At 40.8% G+C, this 23,218-nt stretch overlaps 1 protein-coding gene across 4 annotated transcripts in view; it reads right to left on the bottom strand.

The window, feature by feature from the left end:
• LOC108676527 (ankyrin repeat and BTB/POZ domain-containing protein 2) overlaps positions 1-23,218 on the bottom strand; it is a 64,737-nt gene that overhangs the window by 2,855 nt on the left and 38,664 nt on the right. For 2 of the 4 annotated variants that reach the window (XM_018164614.2, XM_018164615.2), the window contains 15 exons: positions 12,114-12,753; positions 10,439-11,674; positions 9,149-9,304; positions 8,239-8,379; positions 7,178-7,416; positions 6,453-6,711; positions 6,051-6,193; positions 5,511-5,698; positions 5,011-5,336; positions 4,543-4,868; positions 3,996-4,181; positions 3,439-3,583; positions 2,791-3,081; positions 1,038-2,042; positions 653-835 (listed from right to left, as the gene is read on the bottom strand). In XM_018164614.2, the coding sequence (XP_018020103.1) occupies positions 653-835; positions 1,038-2,042; positions 2,791-3,081; positions 3,439-3,583; positions 3,996-4,181; positions 4,543-4,868; positions 5,011-5,336; positions 5,511-5,698; positions 6,051-6,193; positions 6,453-6,711; positions 7,178-7,416; positions 8,239-8,379; positions 9,149-9,304; positions 10,439-11,674; positions 12,114-12,753 (5,464 nt within the window). Of the gene's footprint in view, positions 1-652; positions 836-1,037; positions 2,043-2,790; positions 3,082-3,438; positions 3,584-3,995; positions 4,182-4,542; positions 4,869-5,010; positions 5,337-5,510; positions 5,699-6,050; positions 6,194-6,452; positions 6,712-7,177; positions 7,417-8,238; positions 8,380-9,148; positions 9,305-10,438; positions 11,675-12,113; positions 12,754-20,123; positions 21,967-23,218 lie in introns of those variants that run through there. The other 2 variants (XM_018164612.2, XM_018164613.2) reach the window with 2 other exon arrangements.

The following is a 23,218-nucleotide window of genomic DNA, read 5'->3' as shown; positions in this document are numbered from 1 at the left end:
AGAAGATGCCAAATTTTGTTATTCAAAACAAGAATTAGAGAATCGTAGTCGAATCAGAATGATGAGAGAATCAATATCGAAAATATTGATAATTGAGTATAATTTACTAAAAATAAACTTTGCTCAGAAATATCTTCATAGAAAAACTCACTGGCAACGTTCAACTTAGATAGTGTACAATTTCTGTAACTGTCTGTTCTATTTGCCTGTCCAATCTAGGCAAATTATGGATACCATAAACGTATGGATAATTAATTGGTACTGCGGTGGGTTGAATCTCCAGGTACGAATTCAATCAAATGGCTTTGGCCAGAGCTAGCGAACATGGAAAACAGTATACCTTGACGTGGATGTACATGCAAACAACGTTATGGACATGAACGGCAATTTACCTTGGCGTGGACGTACATGGAGACAACGTTATGGACATGGACAGCGGTATACCTTGACGTGGATGTACATGGAGACAACGTTATGCACATGGACGGCAGTTTACCTTGGCGTGGATGTACATGGAGACAACGTTATGCACATGGACGGAAGTTTACCTTGGCATGGATGTACATGGAGACGACGTTATGCACATGGACGGAAGTTTACCTTGGCGTGGATGTACATGGAGACGACGTTATGCACATGGACGGAAGTTTACCTTGGCATGGATGTACATGGAGACGACGTTATGAAGATGAACTTGCGAGGAGCATTTTGCTTCACAGTAGCGAAGCAGCGAGTCTAGTTGGAAGAAATTAGCTGCGGCCATCAGCTCCAGTACGTCGCCTTGCTCCACGGCTAGGTTGCGACAGCCGCCTTTGTACAGCGACTGCATCACCAGCTGATTCAGGGACAGGTAGCTTTATTCAACAATAATTGCGGAGCTTCCTTCATTTAAAGGGCAGGTTTAGACAAACAGATTTGTGTATCGATTATTCATATGTACAAGAAAATTATATTTAATCAATTATTCAATAAAAATCACAGTTAAATAGGTAAAAAAAACTTTCAAGTAAATTTATCATTCATTTGCAAACACGCACCTCAAAAATATCGTATCGGATATCGTGAATTTGCACGATTGGGGGGTTGCCTTCACAAAACTTGGAACTGAGCATCTGCTTGAAGCGTGGCGACGCATTGACCAGAATTATTTTGTGAGCATAGAAAACTCGTCCTTCAACTCTAAATTGAACGTCCGAGAGTTCCGGGTTGTTGACGAAACCAATGTCGATGCGGGCACCACCAGACACCGACGTGTCACGAACTTCTTTGATCGCTTCTTTGCCGAAGCAAGACGAGAAGATGTCGGCGAGTAACAAGGAAGTTCCTTCGTTTTTGCTATATCTGAAGATGGTGAAAAGTAGAGGCAAACATTCATCAACAAACTGAGCAGAGTAATCATCTGGCCAGACCTGCAGGAAATCTTGCAAGAGCTGATCAATTATTGTCTCCAGTCGGTGCTCGTGAGCCGTGGCAAGCGTGTGCATCCAGCAGTGCAAGGTCCAGGGCACTCCTAAGTTACGTAGGTCAAGGGTCATTTCCAAGTGCCCAGACTCAGCCGAGTGATACATCGCTTCTTGCAGAGTCTTCACTTGCTGCTTGGTCAATTTCAAACCTTGGGAGATTTCGGATGAGCTTGAATTTATACTGCCCTTGCCTCCAATTCTCGGATCGTCTCCGATGTAAGTCCCTCCACAGCTTGACATGGTCACGCTTCCTGAGTTAATTCCTGAGCTCTGAGGGGTTGATGACGGTCGACTTCTTTTTTCGCGGTCATTAGTGTGGCTGCTGGCCCCCTCAGCGAGAATTTCTTCCAGCGATAAGACTTCCCTTGCACTGGCGCTCTGTAGGGTTGGGTGTGCCAGCAGCTTGTGCAGTAGTGATCGTTGGCCGTGAGCTGCCGCTACGGCAATGGCAGCGTAACAACCGCGCTGCGCAGCGCCGGAATAACACAAAGAATCCTTCATAAGAGTTGACAGGTAAGGGTTTGCACCGCAGGACAGCAGCAAGTTCACAAGGTCTACATGCCCGGCAGCGACGCTAACCTGTCAACAAATGCGAAACACATAAGTTAGTAAGAGCCTCATTTAGAGAGAAGAAAACGATTTAATATAAAGAAATTAACTTCAGCAAGAGTAAAGGCTTCGAATCTTTGATATTTCGTAGTCCAGTAGGGTAGTGTGACGATAGAATATTAATGATATGACTTCGTTAACGTTTCTCGTTCACTATTTTTATTGGCATTCTTGTCACAACAGGCTTTCAATGCATAATACCATTTATTATCAAACATTCTGTGCAAGCTAACTGCAGAGTACAATTTTAAGTAATTGAAAGAGTCAAAGTGATTAAAATGTTCATAAATGTTTTTGAACTGGGGAAGCAGTTTAATGACGGATTCAATAGATGTGATTCGCATAGCGGTATTTAAAAAGTAGTCAACAGCGAACTGTTGTTAAACGTGTTTACTTTCCTACAAGAATGCGCTTGCTCACAAATGGAAGTGAACCAAATACAAAATGATTAGGTGTAGGAAAGTCCCAGCTGGCAAACCTCCATACATTAAAACGGAGAAACTAATTCAACGCCTGTTTCATAATCAGTCTGCGGATCTAGCAACCATAATTTTATATCCTTCGGGTAAACAATTTCTGCACAATATGAATTCAACGTAATTAAATAATTAAACAAACATAACATAGTATAGCAAAGTGTATAGGAATAAATGCAGCAAAAAATACTCCCATGGGCCGTATTTTATCCTCTCCTGAGCTAGTAGATGATCGTCATTACCTGGAGCGGAGTTTCAGTGCATTTCTCTTCGGACAAAGTTGCTCCGCCTTCGACATTGGCACCTCTAGCAAGCAACGTTTGCGCCAGGCTGTAGTGTCCATGTATTGCTGCATACGTCAGAGCAGTCCAATGTTGTGTCTCAGGGTTGGCCATGAGATAAGCTGGACCCGTGGGTGGAGTTTCTGCATCGACGTCCGCATTAGCGTTGAGTAGGAGCTTGACGAGAGCCTCATCTCCCCTTATGCAGGCCAACATCAGTGGCGTGAGTCCGTACTCATTAACGGTGTTCACCTAAACGCAAAGAAAACAATGACATTCATAGTATCCACGATTCAACTCGATCTTGTTTCTATAAATTAAATTAATACATTATTTTCACTGTTACATATGTTTAAAAGTACTTCTCTGAGATAACCAAAATGTGATCGCAAATCCTTATGTACCATTTGTCAATGGTTATTTTTTAATTTCGTAATTCAAGCGAGCATATTATAAAGTGTATAACCAAGCCTCAACTAAATACCCCGTTTGACTTGGAAATAAGAAATTTATTTAGCTCCCATCAAGATCAAGCCACGTAAGCACACGACACTGATTTCAAATAAAATGCAATGTATCTATTATAGAAAATTATCCACATGAACTGACTTTGGTGGCAGGCAGGAGCTGTAGAGCATGCGGCAGGAGCTCAGTGCGTCCACAAGACAGCATCTTGAAGGCCAAGTCTACTTTGAATTTCTGAGCGCACTCCAGTTCATCGAGCTGACGTCTGGGGCACATGAGTTCCTCGTAGCTGAACATAAGTCAACATAAAAAATTATTGAAGCATGAAATACTTTTTAACAGTCGAATCTGGTGAAGAAAATTAGTCTCATAAATGAATAATACCTAAGAAAATATAAGCATCAACCGGCAAAAAATACGCTGCAATTAACGTTTCATTTTAACCAGATAATTTTAATGAAAGATACATAATATGTTGCTAAATATCATTCGCTACTAACAAGATCCCAAAGAAATGATTGGCAATAGCATTCGCTACTAACATGATATGGACTAGCTGGTATGTAGAAAATGTTAAAGTTGTTCATTGCTTAGTTTTGGAATGCACATAAAAATAGGCACGAGATAAAAATTTGGTTGCCGCAAGTTACAATCCGACAAAAATCACAAAACTCTAAAAATATAGGCTAAAGATATCTCACCCTATGGTCCTGACAGGACAGTCCACTCCAGGCAGTAGGAGTCTGGCGGCCTGCATGACGTCATCTTTATCCACGACGGTGGAGTGTCTGTGCTCGGTGTGAGCGGTGGCTACCCGCACCCACTCCACCAGCGGCGGCAGAGCGATGTACGGCCGCTCGTAAACCAATTCTTGAATGGGTGCTCTGCTATCGAGCAATTCACATTAAACATTATCCCACGTGAAAATTTTTCCGATTTAAAACTTACAATGGAGAATAAAAACTTAACTCTAAGTGAAAACTTTAACTGGAAAATTTGATAAGAAAACAAGCCTTACGGGGACAATTTTTTTAATTTATTGCAAATAAATTTGATAAGGGACTAATGTATCAAAAAATTATTAGAAACCAAAATTAATCATAGAACAAGAAGCATTGTAAATAATCTGATGAGCTTCAATATGCTTTTTTCAATTACCCGAACATCCAGGCAAAAATAACATCCTTTGTTAACTTTTAACGCAATGTAAGTAATTCCAACAATAATATTTTAATGAGTGGGCCTCACCTGGACGCATGTTCGGCATGTTCCAGTTGACTGCAGCGCATGAAGTAAAATAAAGCATGGAGTGCAGACGGTCCCCAACTTATGATATTTTTAGTGCCGCTACTACTGTTGCTGATCGAGGAGCCTGGCCTGGACGGGCCTAACTGCGCTCCTGAGGAGGACGACCCTAAATTTGGGTGTTGGGCAGGAGACGCGCCCACGACCCTTGCACTCGTGGAGGAGGCGCCGTGTACAGTCTGGTGGTGGTGAGTTGCTACTCTGTACAGCAGGTCACTTAGTTCAGCCAGTGACCCGACGCAGGTTGTCAACAGCGACTGTTCCAACGTCTGCGGGATAAAATTTTGTTAGCTGACTCAATTGGAAAGTAATTTTTATCAGAGAACATTCAATGTTCATGCAAAAATATAAGTAAGCGATGATTCATATCAGGAAACATAAATAAAGGGGAGATAACTTTGGTAAATTTACTTTTCCGCCGCGGTTGTGCTCTTCACTGGTCAGGGTCGTGGAGGACGAACATCGTGAGTTATGATCATTAGCGCCGCTGCCAGACGCGCAACTGACACTGCTGGTAATGCCGGCAGCGGCAGGCAGGGAAGCACCGTACGATGTTCCAGCGCTCGATGTGCTCGAGGGAACCGTGCCAGCAGGAGGGGTGGTGGCGCTGCTGTCACTGACAGAGCTGTCAGCGCTCGTGTTGCAAGCGTCCGCAGCTACGCTGCTCTCGCCCGACGACACAGACACAGCGCGGTCTATACTCGAACTGCTGGCCCAGCGAGGCAGACACAAAGCACCTGCACCCAAAACACGAACTGTTAACTCCCGACACTTACGTTTATTTGAGAAAACATGTGGTCTTCATAAAGAGGATAAGTTAACACATAATTCCACTGTTCACATATTCAATTATCTGTATTAATATTAGTGGTTATCAGTATAATATTTTTAATAAAAGCAATTGATGATACCCGTGGCAGTGCGTCCAGCATTAAGGTGAGCATAAGGCTGCAGCAGGCCCCACAAGTCAGCATTGTTAGCGATGGCGTGCTCCAGTAGAGCGGCTGTGAGCATCTCGTCCTCTTCAGCAGGCAAGCACTGCAGCACCATCTCCTCCAGCAAGTTCTCCAGGCCGGCAGTCAGGTACACGGCAGCGTACCTTCACGAGCATAATGGGTAATAGTCTAAGACAACAAAACTAAAAAGTATACAATTTCGGATCTTTTTTGGAAAAAGTATACCAGTAAATAAACCTCCCAAAATCAACACATATAATGACGATTAACGTTGATTTTTTTAGAACACTACAAGAAGAATAAGAATAAATTTCTGTCACTTGATTCAATGCAGATTAAGTTTAACACTATTAATGATGACTGAATCTTGAGTTATAGAAAATTTTCCGTAAGACCAAATGGCGGAAAAATAAAGGGCTTTATCACTGCAACATTACTACTTTAAAGCCTGCAGTAAAACGAGTATAAAATATGAATAAAATTAATAGAACTGACTCGTGAATGAATTTGCCGACGCGAACGTCACACATCCAGCGCATGAAGCGCCCTACGGAGAGGTTAAGGCCAGCACGCGCCGCTTTGGCCTGCTTGAGGTGGTCGCCCGACACCGTGTACATGGCGCCCGCTCGTAGGCACGACTGCCAACAACCATCAATTGTTATGACTGACGCTAGTTATGATGACTACAGAAGAAAATTGCTGAATGCTGATATTTATAAAATAAGTACGATTGAAATATTCAAATATAGGTATCACCGACAAAGTAAATAAATCTTGCAATTTTCGACCCATGGTTTGGAGGGAAATAGCTAACAGCAATGAACAGAAAAATAGGAATAATGGGTATCAATTGAATATAACTTATATAACAAACAAGTTCACGAAGAACATTCTGACCTTGATGCATGAATCTGCCAGTGCAGGCGACAGAACAATTTTGAAAGCAGAAGAAATTTCTTGCTTGCTGCACATGGCTAAAGGTTTAGTCAGTCGCTGAGCTTCCCTCGCCACTCTGACAAGTGCGCGTTGAAGAAGGTACGATAACCTGGGCACAGCTTCGATTGAAACTCTGTCAAGTTGCTCTCGTACACGCCCCTGCTGGATCACTCTCAGTACGTCGTGGTTGCTCCAAGGCAGCTGTTGTAGCTCGACCAAACTGATGAAAAAAAAGTAAAATGATCAGTGCAAGTCTACCTGAAGTCGTATTCAATCCTAGCAGCAATAATAGCTCAAATCCTTATAACTGCGGGCGGAAACAATTACTAGCATAGCCTGCACATGATAATTTTGTTAGGGAATAGTATAAATTTATTCATATTTCTTTCCAACAATTATTCGATTTTCATTTAGAATTTTTCGTTCCTTAATAACTCAGGTTAGAAACCTGGTCACGGCACCGTTATGCTGGGGAACTACCTCTTTATCACTATATATCGAAACGGTCATGAAAATGTTTCGGTCCCTGATGTTACCAGCAAAATTTTACGATTAAGAAACTTAAAAAATCAACATTGAGTTGAGTTTGATCAAAATCGCAGCTGAAGTTTGCATGAAAATTGATAACTCGATTCTAAAACGAATTTAAAAGCTATTAATATTGCCTATTAATCACAGCATCCTACCGATCATGCGAGTCGACCCAAACAAATTCATCGGCTGCAGTGACGTTTGTGTTGATGGTTTCCAGAGACGAGTGTCGTACAAGTCGTCGATTGCTCTCCCCTTCAGAGCCAGACATGGAGGAGTATGTCGAAGTGGAGTAGCTCGTCCTCGAACCTTGAGACCGAATCGTAAGCTGCTCGATAGCTAGTCTTATGTCCTCGAGACCCGTGGCACTCTCTAGCGTCAGAGAAAGGTCATCCTGCAAAATAATCACAAGGCTATTCAACATTATGCTTTTTACATAATACTGAAAAATCGTCATCACACATGCAAGCAAACAACTATGTGCATTCAGAGGCGATCATTCGAAAGTCAAAATAAGATTAGGTCAAGTTCAATAAGAAAAACATTGAACGGAAAAAATGATCCATCAAGAAAAAATCAATCATTTGATTGGAGGTGTTTAGCTGGCTAAGTTTTCAGGGGACTTATCATTCGACTCAAAATGATTTTTCTTTTGCAATGGATGAACAAATACTGTTAAAATCGAAAGATAAATTATTGAATCAATCGTCAGTTATGGAAAGATCGGGTTCCAAAGGCCGGATCCCTTGTGAATCAAGTCACGAAAAATTCAAGAATCGGCAACAGGCCATGGGCCTATTTCTTCAGTGCCGACACTTCTATTCTATTCTAATACTTTATGAAGCCGCATAATGTAATGAAAGCATTGCAGAGTTTTTTAATTTAAGATCAGATAACAAAACTCAGTTATCGAAACGAGTGCGTGATTTTAACCCTCTACCGCCGTATGTCACTCTCCGGGAACACAACTCTCAACTTAAAAAAGACGTAAACTATTGAGTGTAGCAACCTGAGGACGTTTGTACGCAACAGAGAACATTTTAAAGTTGTCGTAGGTGGCGGCAACCATCAGTGCGAGTTATTTTGCGCTCACTAGAACGAATCCTTTTTTGGGAAGTAGGCTTGTGACAATACTGCTCCAGTTACTCATGTCAGGCGGTAGAGGGTTCAATTTGAATGGAGTTGTATATATAAATATTTTGAGGAGTTGCAGCACCTTCGCCAGCAGCCCGGGGCCTGCGCCTGGTCTGAAGCGCGCCGCCTTCAGGGGCAGATGTCCTCGCCTGCCTGGCGCCGTGGGGCGGCTCACTCCGCCTGCCATCACGCCCGCAGACAGGCGCTCGTCTTCCGGTACCGACTGCACGATAACGACTCATCGATATTAGTATCTATCTTCTACATTTTTGGGACTTATTGAACAAATAATATCTTTTATAAAAATGATTCTCGAAATATCTTAAAGATTATTCTTAATATAATATATTTGGAAATATTATTGCTCCCAGCTAATAATAATAAATGACATATCATGATATTCTAAATATCTATCAAGTTTAATAGTAGAAATTCTAGAGTTAACGAACAGATCGTTTTAGAGTGCAAGGTCACTGAGGCCGGGTTCCTTAGAAGGAAAAGGAAGCTTCATTTACAGCGACGCAATGTGATAAGAGATGGTCATAAACACTAGCAGCGGAGTTGAAAACGAACGAGCACTACTTTGCACAGCTCTTCAGTGGCTATAAACGCACACAAGCCAACGAATAAACGTTCAATGTTGTCTACTTATATCTCACTTTGATTTCAGTTTGATCCCTCATGCAGTTCTCGATTAAACCTATTATTAAAGTATAAGCCAAAACAAAAACAATTTCCTACTAATTTACCTTGTAGATAAAAAAGAGTTACATGCTCAAGTACATGACCATTGCGCTTTGATACATTGAAGACACAATTTGAAAACTTTTTTAGGAGTTTTATCCAGTTTATCAGTATATTGATATTTATTCGCTTACGATTAAAATATTTATGAATAAACTTGGAAATGAAACAAAACTAATTAATAAAATCAAAAGTAGACCACGACTTCACAAAAATAATTGAGAGAGCACGTCATGCAGAAGACGGACCTTGAGAGTAGATCGCATGGGATGCTCATGATGACGAGGCAGAGTGTCCACAGGCGGTGACGAAGAAGTGTGTCCGTCCGACATACTGGCGTGGCCCGACGAGCGGTTGTCGTCGGACGATGAACCTCCGCCGCCTCCGTAACTATCGTCCCGACACTGCAGTGCATTTCAAACCGTCGTTAATCAATGTTAATGGCAGAAATATATTTAATTAGTGACCTTGCTGAAATTATTAGTGTTTTCTTAGATTATTATAAAATAAATCAATACTGGGAATGAATGAGCGACATTCATTCCATGAGAATGAATGTCAGGAGATTTTCAGGAGAGTTAGAATTCTAGGACGAATCCGTTAGGACGACTTCTAGGACTATGTAATTAAATGGAATGCAAGGAAATAGGTATAATACCTATATCACCTATAAAATACTTAAGTAAAATGTTCAGGTAAAAAGCTACGAATCGGAAGTAACAAGCTTATAAAAGCATTTTTGACTACAAACTCTATTCTTAAAATAGGTCAGACTGAACTAAATTACATTGAAAATTTGTGGTGTTCTCAAAAAAATATACTTCTTATCACATGACATGTATAGCAAATGAAATGTATATCTTTGATGTTTCTATTCTAGAAAAAAATCCCAGTTTCGAATGAAGAAAATGTTCGGCACATCTCATCAAATGAGCTCCTTGCAATTCAGAGTTAAAATTAACATGATTATTAATTACCTAATGATTTATCTATTACCTATTAACAAACTTAGGATCAATATAATAATATTAATAATTATCTATTAATAACCTAAAGATTAATATAAAGATTAGGAGCCACCGCAACGAGTTCAGCTTTTATTTAACAGGACTCCTTAAAAAAATGACCGCCACTACAAACATTACTAATGCCCATGCCGTTAAGAGTGTACAAAAACAAAAAGGAATCTTGGCAACGCTTATTGTAATGGCAGTTAAATTAAAAAATCACACTAACAATTCTGCGAGTTCATAAATTCTAAAAGTAACACGGAATATTTATCGACCAAATGTTGGAAAGTCTTAACAGGGAAATATATTCCAGAGTTGAAACTAACTCGCTGAACTAATACATTACATAATCAATCTTTCATCCAATCGAGAATAATTTCGATCCTCTGTTAGGTCATTATAACTGAATAATGACTTAAGAAACACCAAATAGCCCTGAAACATCCAATTTTAAAAGTCCAAACGTAGTAATCATTATAAGCCTAAAATAAAATGTAATTGCCGTTCTGAGGTTGAAATTTATCGTACCTGAATTAGTCGTACTTCATCCACAGAGAGGTGATGGGGAAATGAGAGAAGGTTTCTTCTCTTCGACTTGAGTTTTGTGGGTGGTCTTTTGCGGTTCATTATGTTGTGGTCACCATCAGAACTGCTTTTGCTCAGGGACCCGCAATCTGTCGTCTCAGGACTCATGGAACTGCCGTGGCTTTGACACTGAGCTGGAGAATCATGAGAGTGTTGAGTGGTCCCTGGGTTATAAACTTCGATCTGGTCTGAGACAGATGAGAGGGCTGAGAGTTTGGCAACGCTTTTGTTCGCAGGAATGCTAGGCTGGTCGCCACCTCCGTCAACCCTTTTGGCATGACTTGCCTTTAACCTAATTTCCAAGCCCTCTTTTTCTGCTTCGCACTTTAAATCTAAAACATCTTTGCTTCCCGAACCACTGTTACCACCTAGTCTGAAATCATTCAACTCTTGGTCATCCACGGCTTTTTCTGATCGAGCCGCAGGGTGAATTGGAGGCAGTGGAGAATATGGGCCTCCGGAGTATTTTTCCAATAGATACCCTGCTTCCCACACAGGGGCTTGAGATTTAGTATTATCTCTCTCGGGATATTGTTGAACGTAGAGCGCCGACGGATCAGAACAATGGGGTAACACTTGACCATTTTCTCTCTTGCTGTTGACATTCGTGGAAACAGGAGCATCGGTTTTACATTGATACTCCATCCGTGAATCAGTCATCTTGACAGGAGGAGTTTGGAGTCGCGGTAGATCATACTGCTTTCCAGATGGAGAAGTCACTCGTTGTGGCGAAGCAATTCTCTCCCGATGAGCATTTGTCGGTCCAGTCGTTCCAAGCGGCGTTGCAGAAGAACCGAGAAGTTTAATATTACAGTTCGGCGCTTCACTACTGCGAGGAATGTGAGACTTGTATGAGTAAGGTTTGCCTGGATGCTCTGACACCTGTCCGTGATATTCCTGGGATGACTTGCACGGAGATGGAGGTAGTTCAGGCTTGTTGAGGTACTCCTGAGACTTACTTTGGTAATCGTGAGGTTTATTGAGGTAACTAGGTTTTTTAGCGGAATAGCTTTCAGCGTCGATATAGTCAACCGATTTATTTGGGTAATCGGAAGATGTCTTAAAGTCTTGATTTGAGTTTTTATAGTTATGAGGTTTGTGTGAGAAGAAGTCTTGCCTTGTGTATCCTGTAGTCGCTCGATCCCTAGCCGCAACCCCATTGTCACGTGAACTTAAACTCTGCAAATGGTACAGGAAAATTACAGGTCAAGTAATTACATGTAATAATAGGTATGCAACTGAGGTTTGGTCCTAGTGCTTGGTAGTTCAAGGCTGCAGAGTAAAATACGCCGGCCTAGATTATACGACTTGAAACAGTGATGTTAACATGAAAATATAACGTTGACTAAACTGTAGAAATTATTGCACATTCAAATTCATCACTTTCTTCTTAGGTAACTGTGATGTGAAGGTGATGGAGCTTACACAGTTACAAATGTCTAGCGTAAGAATACAAAAACGGGCTGGGAGCTGAATAAAACGGACCTGCAACCATAACAATAAAAGGCTTGGACATGTGGGAACATGATTGAATCCGATGTACTATGGTAGCAATAAAATAGTGAAGAACGAAAGGTATACAGAGCTTTTGCGTAGAATTTTTTTTTTGTATTATTACCTGGTTAGTGTCATGGAGTGGTGGGGATTTGCTCACAGATGCCGATGATGAATCCTGAGTGAATCCTTGCCGATGAGTCTTCAAAATCTGCTGTTGCAGATGTTGTGGTGAAGAATGCAGAGGTTGCATCTGTTGTTGCTGCGATTTCTGACTATGCAGCTGTTGTGATGAAGCCACAATAGATTGCATTTGTGGCTTATTCTGTTGTTTAGCTGGAGAGTTGAGCGAGGCTGGTTGTACCACATCCCTTGCTTGTTTCAGGTTGTTTGAGCTGCACTTGACGTTGCTGTTCTTGATTGCCGTTAGTGGAACGTTGCTGCTACTATTGTTGTTATTTGGAGAAATCTGGTTGCTACTCGTAGTAAGGATATTGTTGTGCAAGTTATTATTATTGTTTGCACAATTCAAGTTCTTCGTTGTACTAGTTTGATGAGGAGGAACTGCTGGAGGTAGATTTTGTGGATCCAACTTCTTGTCGTCATTCTCAAGATATTCTTGACTTTGTTTCTTCTTAAGAACTTGCTGCGTCTGGTTCTGTTGGATGGATTGGTGCTTGTTTTGAGGTGCAACTTGTGGCGACGCTTTCTTATTATTGTTGTTCATGTTGCTGGTTTCCGCCGGTAGCCTCTGATCACCCGGTCTGCAAATGACAAAAATATCACATTAGACCAGGAATTATTTCAGAGACTTCAACAATATTTAAAGACCATTTATAACGCAAGGTTATTTTTACCAATGATTCAAATGGGCAAATTTGAGCGTTACGAATGATTTCCGGAGATTATAAATGTCTTAACGATGCCTGTCAGAATGTGATATACCAGCTTTTTGGAAAGACAGCTCTAAATGCACCTGTATTTAAGCAACACTCATCGCAATCACTAAACAATCACCACTCACTACAATCACTACACAAGCTCCATTCACTATATTCACTACACCAGCATTCAAGCACCACTCACTACAATCACAGCACAAACACCACTCACTACAATCACAGCACAAACACCAATCACTACAATCACAGCACAAGCACCAATCACTACAATCACTACACAAGCACCATTCACTATATTCACTACACATGCAACACTCACTACAATCACTGCACAAGCACCAATCACTACAATCACTGCACAAACACCAATCACTACAATCACAGCACAAACACCACTCACTACAATCACAGCACAAACACCAATCACTACAATCACAGCACAAGCACCAATCACTACAATCACTACACAAGCACCATTCACTATATTCACTACACATGCAACACTCACTACAATCACTGCACAAGCACCAATCACTACAATCACTGCACAAACACCAATCACTACAATCACAGCACAAACACCACTCACTACAATCACAGCACAAACACCAATCACTACAATCACAGCACAAGCACCAATCACTACAATCACTACACAAGCACCATTCACTATATTCACTACACATGCAACACTCACTACAATCACTGCACAAGCACCAATCACTACAATCACTGCACAAACACCAATCACTACAATCACAGCACAAACACCACTCACTACAATCACAGCACAAACACCAATCACTACAATCACAGCACAAGCACCAATCACTACAATCACTACACAAGCACCATTCACTATATTCACTACACATGCAACACTCACTACAATCACTGCACAAGCACCAATCACTACAATCACTGCACAAACACCAATCACTACAATCACAGCACAAACACCACTCACTACAATCACAGCACAAACACCAATCACTACAATCACAGCACAAGCACCAATCACTACAATCACTACACAAGCACCATTCACTATATTCACTACACATGCAACACTCACTACAATCACTGCACAAGCACCAATCACTACAATCACTGCACAAACACCAATCACTACAATCACAGCACAAACACCACTCACTACAATCACAGCACAAACACCAATCACTACAATCACAGCACAAGCACCAATCACTACAATCACTACACAAGCACCATTCACTATATTCACTACACATGCAACACTCACTACAATCACTGCACAAGCACCAATCACTACAATCACTGCACAAACACCAATCACTACAATCACAGCACAAACACCACTCACTACAATCACAGCACAAACACCNCTAGATGTGTATAAGAGACAGATCCCGGACTGTCCAGTAATGGGAAACTACCCTCAGCAAGTGACAAGCAACAGCATCTTGCATCAGCTGGCCCAAATGAGGGCAAATAGACGGAACACGTCCAACGTTACATCCGACGACGACTCGGAGACGGAGGACGACGAAGGCGGCGCATCAGCGTGACCTTGGACTACGACGTCCTAAACTCATCATAAGGTCATAAGGTCATACAATCACTACACAAGCACCACTCATAACAATCACTACACAAGCACCACTCATAACAATCACTACACAAGCACCACTCATAACAATCACTACACAAGCACCACTAGCTACAATCACTACACAAGCAGGAAGAACATTTATAATACCTAAGTACGACATCAATAAAGTCTCGATTTGAAGTTCAATAAATGTTTCCCCCCATCTGCTCATAATTCGTGCTGGAGAGGTCGCAGGTCGGCCATTTAAGTTGGCTTCCAACAAATTATTACAGATGTTACATGCGCTGGAGGGACGCGACATCCTGCTATGCACGCCCTCGCTTACACCATCCAACCTAGCGACAAAATTCCGGCAAGATTTTACAGGAAGCCACAACATTTGCTGAGCTTCTCATTTCGAAGCCGCTTCATTTGAACGCTTCTACGTGTATCTCGCGTAAGTCAGCTTGATCCTCGGTGTATTGTAACTCTTAGGGTGGGTTGCAAGCAAAATTATTACCTACTGCTGATATTACTTTTTTATAATAGATAATTTATACTAGATCCATGAACCGCTATAATCAAAAGAGCTTTCAATCTATGAATATGGAACTCTAACAATTATTTTCATTTCCAGTTCATCTATTTATTTGATTCTATTCATGTAGGCCGTATATAATCTTATCAATCAAACGAGTGAAAGTAAAAGAAGAGCGAAACGCTTTCTTGAATAAATGTGTATTGTAACAAATCAAGGTAACGTCGAGCACGGCAAGGTTTTTCTTCAACCAGTGTCGGGATTCTCTACGAGTGTAGAAGTTCAAGCTACTAAGCATCTTGCATAAAGCCAAGTCGTAGCCTGAGGGTCACCTAGCATAATTGCTAACCGCGGGCCTCAGAGAAAAAACACAACGAATAACTCAGAAGCTCCATGCCGGTTCGGAGCTACGATAATGCAAGACTTGCGAAGTAAATTCACTCGCATGACCAAGAAGAACATCTAGAGAACAGAGTCCTCGAATGTTTGGCTGCAGTGTATAGTGTGAATTAATTCATCCTTTCTACGGAGCTTGCCACGAGCATAAAGAAATGCTTTAACCTATCAGCAATTAATTAGAAAGCATCGCAAATGGGCGTTTTTTCTCAGTTCGTGCCTTACTGTCTCAACATGACCAATTATTACTGATATAAATTAGTTACGATATGTTAAATGAGCCTTGGGAAGTTATGGTAAATAATTTGTTGTAAGCATGGCAGCTTCACGTGATCAACCCTGTGCAATGAGTGATAAAGCCTGATTTTTTGGCAAAATTCCTGGAAATAGGATAACTATTTACTCACGTAAATTTATTTGCTAAGTAGTAGTATTTTAAAATTTGTTTTCTTACAAAATTCCGAATCGTGCCTGTAGTTTCAGTAAAAAATGGAAGCGAGGATACTCGAATATACTTGATAAGTTGCAAGAAAGCGTTTGTCAATTACAGTTGCATATCTGGTCATTATTATTCATCAAAGAGAATTTAAAAGGTGACTGTCATTGCCGGAGCAGCGGCATTTGCCATCGTTCGGTGAAAGGCGCAGACTCAATCTCTGGGAGCTAAATATGTTGGTCGGCTGCCGGGCAGCAACATATCGATACCGTCATCAGGTAGCGCCCGTACATCGCTTTGTTTATCACTACGAACGACACAATAACTGTATATAACAACGGATTTCTTCCATTGCATTCAGGATGCAAGTCAAAAATGCAGGTTAATTTTGCATCAACGATTAACATTAAAATATCACTCGGTATGTATTCAACTGAATGACGCATACAGTTCGGATGCATATATTGGGTTGAATGCTTACAGTAAGAACAGTAAAGAGCACAATTACGAGTGATGCTTGGATATAAAAAGATTAATCTCTCTCTAAGGCTCGTAGACACGAGCACTACAACAAGTGTGGAGGCTGCAAGAAATGGATCGTGCGAGCAAGCGGACGGGCCGCCTGCCAGACGCGTTTAAAATATTCGCTTAGCATGACTTTTATTTCTCCTTCGAAGATGCGGCGTGGAGAGACTATAGCTCCTGGGACGGTGCCATTGCGTCTCTGCTCTTTAGTGTAATGGCCAACTTCCTGCCACTCAGCAGCAACCTCTCTAAATCGAGTCGTTTACAGTCCGACAGCCTCGCAATCTCCATGCACGGAGATCTTGCCATGACAACTTTGGTGCTGGCAAATCTGTACTCAGAGGCCCTACCGCAATAAGTTATCCCTTCGCAGCACGACCGCATGCGCAACGGCGACATGAGTTAAGAAACTTATCCTTCGAATAAATAGGAATTCAAGGGTTGGAATCAGCGCACCACCGCAGTGTGTTGAAATCAACCAAGACACTTTACTTTAATTACTATCCAATACAACATTTGAACTGCTTCAACAACGGTTTTCTTGCAGCTCATCTTTTAAATCAAATATGATGTTGGATGGAAAATTAGATATTCATCATTATTCATACATTTAATTGAATTCTATTCGACTGAAAAATGATCTTGCTCGTGTAGCAGATATGCAACCAACATCGAAAGGTTAGGATGACGATAACAAGGCATTGTCTCGAAGTCAGAAAGAATGCAGTGTTCTGGATGCCGTAGCAGACATCGCATGCATGACAATGGCCACGGAATGGAGCAAGGCGCCGGTAGCGTGCGTGCAAATTTGTTACAAAACTGCATCAGCATCACATATCTTAGCGAGGAGCAAGCAAAGTAAATTACATTCTTGCAACTTAAGCTCTGAATTAGTGTCTTGCTGGTGGTGAAACCAGTAAAATTGACCAGTTGAACTTTATGCAAGGCGGATTGAAGATTCTCCAGCAGCAATCTAGACTTTAGTAAGCCACAAAATACCGCAAATGTTGGTAATGAGCTTCTTCAGAGTTCATTGTAGAAGGCTCAACTAATTTTAGTACAGTTAAAGCTCCTTGACCTCAGAGGCTTCGCCTGAAATATTAGCAGCTTATGGCAAAACGACGACTGCTGATCGTCTATTTTTGAGCGTTTTTAGTTCCCAACTTGAGCCTGACGAGTAGCTAGCAATTGCTAGGCAACGGACTGGCCTCACAACCCCCAATTCTATTTAAATTAACTCGAGAGAGAAATCTAGAAAACGACTGAAGAGAGCAGAGCCAAGGGCTTCAGTCCGGTCGCGTTAAATATAGTGTGGCATGCATTATACAGTCTGCAGGTAATAATCAACTGTCGAGCTGCTTCTGCTGCTGGCTGGTCGCCTCCGCAGCAATATTGCGACCAGATTTTCTGTGGACAAAGAATTCTCTGCGGCCTCATCCATGAAGATCACAGTAAATATCAGCATTGGGCACGGTACCCTCAGGTAGTCTATGCGTCCATCAACCTCTCGAAATAACACATACATATGTATATAGATAGAGCAGGTAAGCTGCATTAGTCCCAACACCGAGAATATTTTTTTGTTATAAATGTTTTGCACTCTTTACAGTGCTTGGAGATCGAACTGTGCAGAGAATTTAGCAAGCACAAATCGGAAGGAAATATGCGCATATTCATAAACTGCTGCTGAGAAATTATTGACTGCTGAGGAGTAAACGATTTTTTTATAAAACTGCACATACACAATACAATAGACGTGTAACGAAGTGCAAATAACGAATTAAAATAATGAATAATATTTATGTGTTACATTATAAACACACTATAACACTTTCCTAAGAAAATTCTTTCATGAATAGAAATGACATTGCGACGAGCTGCCGTTCACAAGCATACAGCTGGTACTTTTTGTTTCACGTAATTCAGTTTAGGTATGCAGATCATTATTTCTTGCATATTGCTGATTGGGATGTTAGGTAATTGCCCCCAATCGAGATGAACAATAAACTTTTAGACAAGAGGAAAGGTGGGCGAGGTCAGCGCCCAACTTCTTGCTCAAGAGAAAAGTTATTTCTTTGCTTAGATTCAAGGGGAGAGAGATAAAGCATCTAAGCAATATGGTTCCTTTCATTTTAAATCGCTGGTCTCAATAGACCAACATTTTGTTTACCTTGTTTGTTACGTCAGAGTATACGTCAGTCTTGTTTGTATAATGGATATTTGCTTGGGTGTCGACATTTTATTTCACGAATTGAATGAGTGAATGAGCATGAAAAATTTTCCTCCCTAATTTTAGAGCGGATTCTCAAGCGTGAACATTCTCTAATTTTAGTTGCTCGACTTCATTACACACTTGAAATTTCTCAGAAATAACTTCAGCTACTCGTTTCCGAAAGCAAAATATTACGAGGCAAGCTAATTTTAAAGGAAATTTGAGAAGATAAATTTTCCCTCGTCTTGAAATCAACAAAAGCTCCTCGATGCACGCGAGAAACGGAAATAAGAGTCAAGAGCTAATAAGGAGCCATCATCCAGCTAACGTGTTAAGTATAATCGTCTACGGACCACACTATCACACAAGTATTGCAAGTAATAGCATATCAACTACACGAGACATCTTCTAAAGCAGGATGCAAGTATCAGCAAATGTTTTGAGCAGCCGGAACACACATCCTTAATGGTTAATTTAGAGCCGGCAAATAAACTCGTCGGAAAATCTTAATAAACGTACTGAGATTAAACTGAAATTAATTTACGAAATTCACAAGTCATTATCATGAAATTAATTGAAAGGAATTTTATCTTATAGATAACAATAAGTGGCGTCGACTGAGAGCATGTACTATTGTAAGATACGTTCATCGTTTCATCACGGCAGGAAATTTGAGCGCGAAACACAAGAGTAGACGAAGCAAAATGAGACAGGCATTTAGGTTGTAAAAGTGGTCCTTACAGGAAGTTTTGATGTGTCCCAAACCAATTAAATGACAAGAGAATAAGGACTAAATAACACAAACACATGATTGTAAAAACATCATTATTGTGTAACACGCTAAGTATGATCCAGTAATGTAATAAAACGAAGTGCAGCCACAGACAGCCATTAGACAGCAGTTAAAAGTATGAATGCCTGCTTCTGTCTCTTCTTGAATATTCATAGAAAAAAGTATCATTTGTGAGCACTTACTGCTCTATAAATCAGAAGCCAAATTGAAACTGTAAAACATACCTAAAAAAGCAGGCCAGCACGAGCGTCCGTTGGTTAATTTATGTTAGCTGAAAGTATAAGGTCATAAGAAACACCAAAGCCGTCACTCACAGCAATATGTAAAGATCACCTGGAAGAGAGTGCGATCTACGCTAAAACTTTCCCAAGGAACAGCTTCAACGTACTTATAGTGTCGACCATCAATCTAATGCAGCGAGTCTCGGCCAAAACATGTGAAAAATGACGCAATTTATCACGATTAGACGCAGGAGAAAGACAGCATATGGTTATAATGTGTTCGATGATGTTGCGTACACGACAAACGCGGAGATGGACGACAGGTATACAGCTCAGTCTGATGGACTTCGCTCGGGCTAGTAATGTAGTCTAATTAATGACTAGAAAGAATAATGAATATGTGGCCTTGTTCGCATATTTTACTTTACGTAAGGGCATAATAGTATACTCAGATAAGCATTAAATGAACTCAAATTTTCGAGGGTGGGCGAACGAGCCTGTGGCTAGAGAATGTGGCTAGTGAGAAGAAAGAACTTACCGTTCTGACGTGGTTCTCACAGCGATATTTAGAGGACGGGTGTTGGCGTTCATTGGCTGGTGAGCTGGAGAAGGTTCGAACGATCTCTTCGAGTTAGGATCAGACAGACGTCTCTCATCGGGTGCGCCGGGATAGTTGCATGGTCCGGGTGGAGTGTAAGTTGATCGATGATGCACTGAATCTGCATTATTCGTCGAGGAGCTCAAAGAATAATTGCGATTCATGTTGCCGTAGCACGGAGGAGAGGCTACTAAATTCAAGACGTTAGCTGGATTTGTTTGGGAAGAATTAATACTTGACTGGCTCGCGCTCGTAAAAGACTGGGATGCCGCATGAGAGTAAGGAGGCGGAAATCTCTGGAAATTACAAGGAGAAATATTTCTGCTGCACATTTCTTTGTGCGGAAAAAAGTTTTGATTATCTGAAGGAAACGTTTTCTGAGATGGTGAAGAGCATGACGAATCTGCGCTTGAGTTTAAAGAGGCATGATAGTAAAAATTACCATTGCTGTACTTCGGTGGTGCTGAAAGAGCAGACGGAGGCAGCTGTTGGTAAGTATGTGGGTGTGGTGGATAGCCTCCGTAAGGCTTCTGAGTATAGGCGAGAGGCTGCAGAGCTCCGGTGTCGCTCTGTTTTGGCGGAGGAGATTGAGGAAGAGGAGGGGGTGGATTTGCAGCATCCTGTTTAAATATTTCTGGAATTATCAACGTTGACGACGAAGAAGTAGTAGATGACGACGAAGAAGAGTAAGATGCACGGGGAGAATCGTTATTGATATTGGACAAATTTAAATTTTGTAAGCTCTGAACATTTGGAAATTTGCGCAGGGTTTGCAAATTGGACCCAGAAGGAGGGCAAGCTACCTTAGCGGGAGCCCCGATGGTGGGAGTGGCTGAGTATGCAGATTCGCCTCCTGCTCCCAAGTAAGGGTTGGTCTGTGCCCCGTACTTGTTCTGGGGAACATCGTAAGCAACTGCAGTATGCATATTTGTTTGCAACAGCTGCGCTGTTTCACTACTTTTGTTTTTGCATTAGAGGCCAGAGCGTTGCCAAAGCCTGATACTTTTTTGAATAGACAAGGTTCGTGACCAACTGCTTTTCAAATGTGCCTATCTTCTCCGTTGTTGCTCGACACAAAAACGGACAGTAACTCTCACAATTGGCACTTAGTTTTCTAATTCAGTTATGTCAATGAGGATCATGAATGAGACGCAGTCATACATTCCGGAAAGCAGTTTATCTCGAGTAACATCAGCTTAGCGGCACCGTTAAGGCACATTCTCTGGCACGTATGGGCGAGTCTGCTTCTGCCTAGACTTGTGCTCGCTATTTATTAGGTGCTGCAGATGGTAATTTAGATCTTCTCACCTAAAAGTTTACACTCAAGAAGTCCTCTGGATGAACGCCTGAGTAACACGCTTGCACGTTCTTTTACTGCAATACTAACCCTCATGACATGAATAAAACTGCGGCACACATGCACATCACCAAAACAGAATGCCACCAGCATTACCAATGCCGAATCGGCGCTCAACTTTCTCGAAGCAAATCACTTATCACAAAAGGTCTGAGGAATAGAAAATTTCTCTTACCGTATCTGTGAGCTACCTAGGAATGGGCATAAATTTAATCACATGTTAATTGAAATTCCAGAACTAATAATCCTGAAATAATTTTACAAAGAGCGTTTCAAATTGATACACCAACACTTCATCAGGCGTCAGACTGAGGAAGATTCGGAATCGACTACTTATTTCAAAATAATATAAGATACCGCCACTTTCTTGTAGATACAAATTATCACTGTTAATGTTTTTCAATCACTTAATTAGTAGATGGTTATCTGCAATATAAATAAATAAATAAATGGAACACTTCATTCAGTCATAAATAGAGGTAATATAGCGTCTTATTATAGCACCTTTCACTGAATTCAGAACTTGCAGGCATCGTGCAATCAACTTATTCGTTGCAAGCTGTATTAAAATATTTTAAAGTGACACATAAAACATGCGCTGTGGCACAACTTGATGTTATAAAAAAAATAATAATAAATACAAAAATGAAAATGAATACAGACTGAAATTTTATTTTCAATCATTAAATGAGAGCCCGGACTACTATATAACTATATAAGTGACAGCAGACGAACGAATAAGTCGGGAGTGCATTCTGCAAACTAACGAATTTACTGACGAGTAATTATGTAATAAAACATGTACAAAACGCTAAAGTGTGGAAGTAATTGAAGCAAAAGGTCCTGAAACCTCTTAAAAAATCTGAATTAGTTTAAAATTAAATCGAAATTTTATTTGAGAAAAACTAAGATATATTTGTCACACGCGACGTAAAAATTTAAATTTCAGAATACAGATGCGTAATAAGAGCATGACAATTATTACTCTCAATTATACGCATTGCATGACTTTTTGTCTGTAATTGGATTATTTTTATATCACAAATAAATAAGCATAATTTGAAGGCTCCGATGAACGGTTCCAGTGCACAGATAGATATTATTGTTTTACGTGAAAATATTAATATTGTAATGATGACAGTTATGCTGCTTCGACATGAATTACATAAATGAATTCAAAAGTATATTTTTTTACCACCGTTTGCTTCGAAAATTTTCAAAATAAAAATTCGTGCAAAGGATTGAAGTCTCACGTACCGCAGCCGCGGTCGTTGGTCAGCCGAGGCTAGCCGGGTTACCGAGACATTATAATTACAGCGGGGCAGTTCAGAACACCGTGTCTGCCATGTCTAATGGCAGCGTCTTGTGGTGCTGTACATAATACCATCTGGTATGCACGCCCGATACTGTAGCCAAATGCTCAGGAAAGATGTGTGCACTGCAAATAACGATGAACAATTCCATTTTGAAGCACTGTTTGGCGTTAAGAGTTATTTCAGTACCTCAACAACAACATACATTCACCAAGAATTCAAGAAATTTCAATAAACTTTTCCAACTAAGAAATCTGGACAGTCTGAAGACCAATAATTTGGCTGCCGTTCTTAAATTGTCATTGATTCGAATTGCAGGGAATATGAACTGTAAGTAAACCATAAACTATCTTCATAAGCTACCT

Source organism: Hyalella azteca, unplaced genomic scaffold (genome assembly GCF_000764305.2).
Source record: "Hyalella azteca isolate HAZT.00-mixed unplaced genomic scaffold, Hazt_2.0.2 contig104, whole genome shotgun sequence".
In the NCBI taxonomy this organism is placed as follows: Eukaryota; Metazoa; Arthropoda; class Malacostraca; order Amphipoda; family Hyalellidae; genus Hyalella; species Hyalella azteca.
The sequence above is the reverse complement of the archived record's forward strand: the minus strand, read 5'-3'. Positions and strand labels throughout refer to the sequence as shown.